The sequence below is a fragment of the Brassica napus genome, chromosome A6 (genome assembly GCF_020379485.1).
Source record: "Brassica napus cultivar Da-Ae chromosome A6, Da-Ae, whole genome shotgun sequence".
NCBI lineage: Eukaryota > Viridiplantae > Streptophyta > Magnoliopsida > Brassicales > Brassicaceae > Brassica > Brassica napus.
This window is the reverse complement of record NC_063439.1, coordinates 16,734,708-16,743,654: the sequence shown is the minus strand read 5'-3', so window position 1 is coordinate 16,743,654 and position 8,947 is coordinate 16,734,708. Positions and strand designations below refer to the sequence as shown.

The following is an 8,947-nucleotide window of genomic DNA, read 5'->3' as shown; positions in this document are numbered from 1 at the left end:
GTTTTCCCAAATCTAACCCTAACAATACATACAATACTACAACATATGTTTGCCAAACTCCTTAACCAAAGAATATCATGATTCACTACTTCCACTCATCTATCTTCAAAACAAATCAATTTTATCATATCTTAATTTATATCACTTAAAAACTGTTTATAATTACTTGAATTTTATTTTTCACGCATCAAAATATTTTTTTACAAGATTTATAAATTATTTTTAAAATAAACTGGTACCAGACGACTTACAATTCAGTCGTCGAGACGACTTCCAACATCTCAGACGACTCAGATGATTTACTGGGGCTATATTCGTAAAAATAGCTTCTGTTTTTTTGTTTGGTCACAAGGGGCTGAGCTGTAATTTCACTAGGCTTTTAGGTTAGTTTTGCATTTGATTCAAGTTTGGGTATAGGTTTGGGGTTAAAATCAAGTTGTGGGTTAGTTTTGGCAAAAATCCCTAAATAAATAGTGTGTTATAATTTTATATGATTTAAATGACTTGTTTTTTAAAACAAAATAACCATAAGTCACTTAAATTATTTCTATTTTAATAGATAAAATAAGAAGTGTGAAATAATTCTATATGATTTATAAATCATTATAAATATACATTTATACAATTATAATTATATCTAGAAAGCATTTACCATTTTGCATCTAAACGAGGTGTGCTCAAGATTTATATAAATAAATTAAATGATTTAGAAACTCTGATAAAATGATTTTGTAGGCCATAATTATTATTATTATTTATAAATAATTTCAAAATCTTTATAAATTATTTATAAATCCCATGTGGGTTTTCTAAAACATAAAATTTCTAATAATTCTATATATACAAATCTAATTCTTTATATAAGAATATACAACCATTATATTTATTTCTATAAAAAAATAAAAATATTTTAAATAACTATAAGTAAATAATTTATAAAAAAATTGATGAAACATTATGTATTATTTCTATAATTATGCAATTAGTTACGAAAAATTATTATTTGTAATATTACTTGTGTTTTTGGTAACTTGTATTAATTAGTTATAGAGTTTTCTTTTATTTTTAGATTTGATTAAAATAAATATTTAATAAAATATCATCAACCAATCAAATTATTGCAATTTCTTGAAACTTCACCTATGAGCGACACGTTAGCAGAAGTTACTAAAGTGATTTCTTAATTAATATATAAGTGTGAATTAATTCTATATGATATAAATCATTATAAATATACATTTATACAGTTATAATTAGATCTAGAAGCATTTACCATTTTTTATTTAAACGAAATGTGCTCAAGATTTATATACATAGATTTGATAAAAGTCTCATAAATAATTTAGAAACTATAATAAAGTGATTTTGTAGGCCAGAATTTAAAAAAGTTTGTAAATAATTCCAAAATCTTTATAAATTATTTATAAATCTTGTGTGGGTTTTAAAAGACATAAAATTTGTAATAATGCCTCATATACAAATCTAATTCTTTATATAAGAATATACAACCATTATATTTATTTCGATAAAAAGTTATTAAAATATTTTAAATAACTAAAAGTAAATAATTTATAAAAATAAAAAAAATTGATGAAACATTATATATTCTTTCTATAATTATGCAATTAGTTACCATAAATTATTATTTCTGATATTACTTGTGTTTTTTGGTAGCTTGTATTAATTGGTTCTAGAGTTTCCTTTTATTTTTAGATTTGATTAAAATAAATATAATAAATATTTAATACTCTCTATGTACCCGAAAATAAAATTTTCTAAAGTGTTCACGCTTATTGGGAATTCAGTAAATGTTGATAATTTAATTTTTTTTACTTTATTATACACTTTCCAATAAATTTTCACGAATGAAATTTGATAAATTCAAATATTTTCATTTAATGTTTTTTAAAAATATAAAAAAATACTTTAGACATATAGCAAATCTATCTTTGTGGAGCAAGTAAAAAATCTAAAATATCTTACTTTCGGAAATGGAGGGAGTAAAAATAATCAACCAATCAAATTATAATAATTTCTTAAAATTTCACATATGAGCAATACGTCAGCTCAGAAGTCACTTCTCGATTAATATATAATGGGGGTTTTGGAGGGTTGGTTTGGGTCCATACATTTTATACCACTCTACAAAGTCTATTCAGATATGTTTACTGGCTGAACCGAGTATGCAATTCGGGTATTTCGGTTTCAGAAACGGAGGCCTAAAATTCCACATATCCTCTGGGAAAACGCAGCGTTTATGAGGCTGTTAAACCCACACCCACCCACCCACCCCCAATTCGCAAGAAGTTGCATTTTCGCTTAAACCCTAATATCACAGTTTCGTGACTTTGGTCTTCCTTTTGCGCTTCTTCTATTCTATCAGACAGCAGCAGCAGCCATGTACAGGTCAAAAGCAGTTCTGTCTTCTCTCCGAAACGCTTACTCAAAGATCTCAGCTCAGGTGGGTTCGTCTTCCATTCAATTCCCATGGCAAGTCCGCTCCTTTTCTTCGAGACCAGAGTCTATGCTTCAGTTAGTACTCGAAAACGCTTGGTCCAAGAAAGTAGAGGAAGGATTGAAGAATCCAGATACGTCTTTAACCCACGAGACTGCAATCTACCTGCTTAGGAAACTAGATAAGCACCCGGAGAAAGCTTACTCCTTTCTCCATTGGGTCATCAGAGAATCAGGTCTTACTCCAAGCTCTCCCCTTTACAGCACGATGCTGAGGGTCTTGGTGCAGCAGAGATCCATGAAACGGTTTTGGATGACTCTTTCTGATATGAAGCAAGGAGGGTTTTATATGGACGAGGAAACTTACAAGACTCTTTATAGTTTGCTTAATAAGGAGGAGGACAACAACTCCAAGGCCGACGCTGCTGCTTTGGCTCATTTCTATGAGAGAATGCTTAAGGAGAACGCCGTTTCTGATGTTGCCGCTAGTGTTTCCGCTGCTGTTTCGAAAGGTGATTGGAGTTGTGAGGTTGAGAGGGAGCTGCAGGAGATGAAGCTCCCTCTCTCGGATAATTTTGTTATCAGGGTGTTGAAGGAGCTGAGGGAGCATCCTTTGAAAGCTTTGGCGTTTTTTCATTGGGTTGGGGTTGGTGGTGGTACTTCTTCTGGTTATAGACACAGCACCGTTACGTATAACGCAGCCTTGAGGGTTTTGGCTAGGCCTAGCTCGGTCGCGGAGTTTTGGAGTGTTGTCGATGAGATGAAGACCACCGGAGGGCATGAGGTTGATCTTGACACTTATATAAAGGTTTCGAGACAGTTTCAGAAGTCTAGAATGATGGTGGAGGCTGTTAAGCTTTACGAGTTTATGATGGACGGTCCTTTCAAGCCATCTGTTCAAGATTGTAGTCTTCTTTTGAGGTCCTTATCGGCTGGTCCCAGTCCAGATTTGGATTTGGTGTTTCGGGTTTCGAGCAAGTATGAATCAACTGGGAAGTCTCTCTCGAAGGCTGTGTACGATGGAATCCACAGGTCGTTAACTAGTGTAGCGAGGTTTGAAGAAGCTGAAGAAATCATGAAGGCTATGAGAGATGCGGGTTATGAGCCGGATAACATCACTTACAGCCAGCTCGTGTTTGGTCTTTGTAAAGCTAACAGGTTAGAAGAAGCGCGTGGAGTTGTAGATCAAATGGAAGCGCAAGGATGCTTTCCGGACATAAAAACATGGACTATTCTCATCCAAGGGCACTGCAAGAACAACGAAGTTGATAAGGCCTTTGCCTGTTTTGCGAATATGCTAGAGAAAGGGTTTGATATCGACTCTGATCTGCTTGATGTCTTGGTAGGTGGGTTTCTCAGCCAAAACAGGATCGAGGGAGCTTGCAAATTCCTAATGGAGATGGTGAGAAATGCCAATGTAAAGCCTTGGCAAACCACTTACAAGGCTCTTATAGACAAGCTGCTCGAAATCAAGAAGGGCGATGAGGCGCTGGATCTTCTAGAGTTGATGAAGAAGCAAAATTACCCTGCGTATGCAGAGCCTTTTGATGGATACCTTGCAAAGTTTGGGACTTTGGAAGATGCTAAGAAGTTCTTGGATGTGCTAAGCTCAAAGGATTCGCCTTCCTTTGCAGCCTATTTTCATCTTGTTGAAGCTTTCTACCGAGAAGGAAGACTCGCTGATGCGAAAAACCTTGTCTTCATATCTCCCCATCACTTTAAAACACACCCTAAAATCACTGCACTCTTTGGCGCAGCTTGAAGTAAAACCTCAAACCCTCTCTGGGGTAATATTCTTTTTATTCTCGAGTTATGCCCATTCCTAGAGTTATTATGAAGATGTAGCTTCCACAAGTTATGGAACTTCTTTTTTTTTTCACCTTAAATGCAGTTATTTTCATAATTTATTTCACACCATTTGTAATAGAAGTGCTGAATATGGATTTATGGCCTCTTGACTGATTGTCTTTTTTTCTCGTTTCACCATCGATGTGTTTTTGGCAAAACATTTCGAAGATGTGTGACGTTATTGAATCCCCGTAGTTTATTCTTCGATTGAGTCAGGACAATTGCTAAGTACTAGAGAGCAATTTCGATGGTAGCTATATTTTCTTCCATCTCTATTGAGGATAACAAATAACTTCTATAATAGAGATATAAGTTTCTCTAATGCATTCTCTGACTTTTTATTCTAAAAAAATATTTTTAAAATTTTTAATTATTTTATAATTAACACTTTTTATTTACAATTGTTGATAATTAATTTCATACATTATAATTTTGAATTTTTTTTTCATAAAACTGCAATCTATACTATTATTTATGAATTGATTTAGCTTATTTGTCATGATTTTCATGATTTTAGTTAATTTTGCTTATTTGTCATGTTTTAATTAGGTTTAAACTGAATCTTTAATTTATTAATAATTTTTAGTTGACTCCATAATTAATTAATTTAAATAATATAACTATAAAATATGTAATAAGATAAATAATTATTTTGATTTTGCTTATTTGTCATGTTTTCCATGATTTTAGTCAATTTTGCTTATTTGTCATGTTTTTATTAGGTTTTAGTTTAGTCACTGAATTATTAATAATTTTTAGCTGAATCACTAATTTATTAATTTAAAAATATATTCGAATGAATTTTATAAAATTAAAAACAAATTTTGATTTAATAATATATAAATCTATGTCTTATATTAAAATTCGTATTTTCTTATTTGTCATATTTTATTCGGTTTTAAGCTTTTATATATGTCATTGATTTATTATTAGTTTTTAACTGAGTATTTATTAATTTTCATAAAACCCGTAATAAATTTTATATATAATGAAATATCAATTTTATTTTAATAATGTTAAATTTATATGTTATATTAAATAATTAAATTACAAAATAATATAATAAAATTGTGAAAATATATTTAAAAATTAAGAGAATTCTTATATATATTGTGTTACTATCTGAAAATGATATTTTTATTATAAAGTTAAAAAATTAAGATATAAAACAATTTATAATTAAATATTAGTCAAACAAAAATATTTATATAAAAATATTTTCTAAACTATTTCTAATATATAAATGTTTTAAAACTTTTAACACAATAATAAGTACATAGTTTGATGAACGTTTTTTGACATATATAAATAATTTGATGTTTGATTTAACTATTTAAAATCACAAATAAGAACTTAACTTGTGACTGAGTTCAAAACAAATTATTTTGCTTTTACTTTAACCCGTTTAAGTTTAATCCGTAAAACGCTATAGTTTCAATTGGTGACCAGTAGAAGACCAAACTGCTCCATTGTATTATTTTTTCCTGGGTCTTATTTGCTCTCATGTCTCTGTGGAGGAGAAGGAGTCCTTAAAGTCGTCCTCCCCGTGCTTCCACAGCACCTTATCGATTCCAAAAGGTTCATCAGGTAACGGTTGTGCTAGAATCTTATTGTACAGGTCCTGAAATCGCCTGTTACGCTTTCCACTAACATACCATCCATTCAAATTTGTTGCCTCTTTCACAGTAGCTCTGCGAAATAGACCCAAATATACAGTTCCTATAGCTCCAGTAACGTCAATCAACCGTCCCATGCCCATCCAATCATCAAACCAGAAGAAAGTAGTGTCTCTATTACGCACCTCCATCTTCAGGAAGTCATAAGCATGGTCCCTTAGTTTTAACAGCTTTCTCCAAATCCAAGAACCCTATGTATCATCCCTCACATCCCAGAAAGAACTGTGTCTGAGCAGATAAGAGTGAGCTAGGCTGTGTGAAAAGACGCCAGATTAATCTTAGATCAAACACTTTTGAAGAGTCCCTTAATCACCTTACCCCTAAACCACCTTCTTCCTTAGGGTAGCACACGTCTTCCCAACCAACCTTCGCCTTATGTGTCTGAGTTGGTGATTCCAGACCATAGGAATGCGCTACACATTTTTTCAATGCTTTCCAAAAATTTCGCAGGCAAAATGAAAGCCGGACTCCAAAAGTTGACAATGCTTGCTACTGATTTGATCAGTTGAAGCCTCCCCGCGAATGATAAGCTTTTATTAGACCAGCTGAGCAGCCTTCTCCGGACTTTGTCTATCAGAGGCTCGTAATCATGTGCATTCAACAACTTAGTTGTCAACGGCATTCCCAGGTAGCAGATCGGAAGATTGCCAACAGTGATACCTTTTGTCTCAGCCTCAATTAACAGTGGGTCGAGGTTTGAACCTGCTGCAAACATCTGAAACTTAGCTGCATTGATGTCGAGACCTGACATACCTGCAAAGGTCTCCATAACCTGTAGCACTCCCTGAAGAGAATCTGTTGTGCCATTCGTGAAAATCAGTATGTCTTCGGCAAAACTGAGATGAGTTAGCTTAACCCCCTGGCATTGTGAGTGATATGCAAACTGTCCCTCCTCTGCGGCCTTATTGAGCAATTTAGACAGCACATTGTTGAATATAACATAGAGATATGGCGATAGAGAACACCCCTGTATTATGCCCCGAGCACTGGTGAAGAAACTTTCAAGATTACCATTTACTGACACTGAGAACGCTGCAGTGGAGATGCAAATCTTGATCCAATTTATGAACTAAGCAGGGAGACCCATTGCAGAGAGAACCGAAGTGATGAATGACCATTTGACTGTGTCAAAAGCCTTGGATATATCGAACTTAATGGCACATCTCTCAAATACAGTTTCTCTGTGATAACCATTCACCAACTCCGACGCTAAAAGAACATTCTCCACCAGCAGTCTCTCTTTGATAAACGCAATTTGATTCGCTTCCACTGCATCTGGAAATATAACTTTGAGTCTCGAGGCAAGCACTTTCAAAATCACCTTTTAAATGAGGTTGCAGCAAGAAATAGGCTTGTAGTCTTTCATCTTCTGAGCTGTTTCTGTCTTTGGGATCAAAGCAAGGATTGTGGCATTGATTCCTGTCGGCAGGAAACCAAACAGAAAAAAGATTGGATTGCAGTAGTGACGAAATCTCTTCCAACCACAGGCAAGCAGCGACAAAAAATAACCATCGGGGCCAGAGACCTTGTCGTTTGGAAGCGCATGCAGAGCAGCCTGAATGTCCAAGCCAATTACTGGAGCTACTAGTGTTGCGCAAGCCTCCGCTGGACATCTGTAAATCAAGAGATTTCGAAGATCATTTACTGAAACCTCCTCTCCAGATGCATCTTGAGACTGTAGGAATCGCTGAAAATAAGAGACTGCTTCCTTCTTGATGTCCACTGTCGACGTGAGCACCGTGCCTTGCTCTGTTGTGAGGCTCCTAATTGTGTTACGAGCTATTTGTGTCTGTACCATCCGATGAAACAAAACGGTGTTGTGATCCCCTGCCTGCAACCATTGAATACAAGACTTTTATCTATAGAACTTCTCCTCTATCTTTGCCAATTTTTTCCACCTAGCTGCAGCCTCCGCTTCCCTCACAAAGGTCTCTGGACAAGGATCCAAGAGAACTTTATTCTGACATTCACAAAGCTCATCATACACATGCTTTGTTCTATTCTGTAAGTCGTCATAGTTGGCCTTATTTAGAGCCCTAAGATGAAACTTTAGCGCTTTTAGCTTCTTGTGGAAACATGACAGAGCAGATCGTGAGTGATAAAACATGGGAGAAGCCTCCCAAGCTTCCTTAACTGTAGGTAAGAAGTCCTCATGTTCTGTCAAGTAGTTGAACAATCTGAACGGCTTTCTTGACTCATCCAAATGGCCTGTCAGTCGAACCAGACAACGAGCATGATCTGAGACCCCACCCACTTCAAACTTAGCAAAAGATTGTGGAAATGCATTTAGCCATTCCCCATTAACCATAGCTCGATCTAGCTTATTTCCAGTCGGATCCTCCTCACGCTTGTTCCACCACGTAAAAAGAGCTCCCACAAAAGGCAAATCCAGTAACTCACAGTCTGTTGTAGCTTCCTGAAAATGAAACATTCCTGCCTGATCCCATCGATAATCCAATGCACGGGAGTGTTCGTTTGTGGCCAAAGTGACGTTGAAATCTCCTAGAAGAATCCAAGGCAGATGAAGATGAGCATATGCCACTTGAGTTGCCCTGAGATCTCTCCAAAGCGGAATCCTATCTGTAGCAGTGTTGTACGCATAGATTGCTGAGCAGATAAATTTCTCTACCGTGCCCGGCACTTGGATAGCACATGTGATTATCTGATCACTCATGTGAAGTTTTGTGATGTAACCTTATCAGACCACCCAAATCAAATCCTCCCTAGAGGATGATGTTCATAGTTTGTAATAAACTGCTAATGAGGCAGAGCGGCTTCCATAAAATTTTTACTCTTCTCCTCCTGAACTCTTGTTTCTACAAGACAACCAAACAAAGGGTGCTCAGCTTGAATCCAACTTCGTACAGCTCTGTGTTTGCATGGCATGTTGAAACCACACATATTCCATGAAAAGAAACTTGTCATAGCTTCCTTATGGAAGATTTCTTGGTTTGGCCTTGCTTCCCCAC

At 35.2% G+C, this 8,947-nt stretch overlaps 2 protein-coding genes across 2 annotated transcripts; one reads left to right on the top strand and one right to left on the bottom strand.

Moving 5' to 3' along the window:
* The first annotated feature begins 2,257 nt into the window (after positions 1-2,257).
* Positions 2,258-4,410, top strand: LOC106399455 (pentatricopeptide repeat-containing protein At3g48250, chloroplastic-like). The gene has a single exon (XM_013839940.3). The coding sequence runs from the start codon at positions 2,399-2,401 to the stop codon at positions 4,214-4,216; it is 1,818 nt and encodes a 605-aa protein (XP_013695394.2). The 5' UTR covers positions 2,258-2,398; the 3' UTR covers positions 4,217-4,410.
* Positions 4,411-5,803: 1,393 nt separating this feature from the next.
* LOC125609959 lies at positions 5,804-8,652 on the bottom strand. The gene is made up of 6 exons (XM_048781591.1): positions 7,864-8,652; positions 7,504-7,809; positions 7,078-7,299; positions 6,447-6,945; positions 6,297-6,391; positions 5,804-6,169 (listed from the first exon to the last, which is right to left on the bottom strand). The coding sequence occupies exons 1-6, from the start codon at positions 8,650-8,652 to the stop codon at positions 5,804-5,806; spliced, it is 2,277 nt and encodes a 758-aa protein (XP_048637548.1).
* Between the last annotated feature and the right edge of the window lie 295 nt (positions 8,653-8,947).

Excerpts from the sequence above, each read along its gene's own strand:
- LOC106399455 (XM_013839940.3), top strand. The coding sequence starts at position 2,399 with ATGTACAGGTCAAAAGCAGTTCTGTCTTCTCTCCGAAACGCTTACTCA.
- LOC125609959 (XM_048781591.1), bottom strand. The coding sequence starts at position 8,652 with ATGAGTGATCAGATAATCACATGTGCTATCCAAGTGCCGGGCACGGTA. Across the intron at positions 7,300-7,503 it reads ATGCGCTTCCAAACGACAAG|GTGATTTTGAAAGTGCTTGC; the intron begins GTCTCTGGCCCC and ends CTCATTTAAAAG. Across the intron at positions 6,946-7,077 it reads AATGGTCATTCATCACTTCG|GGGTGTTCTCTATCGCCATA; the intron begins GTTCTCTCTGCA and ends GGCATAATACAG.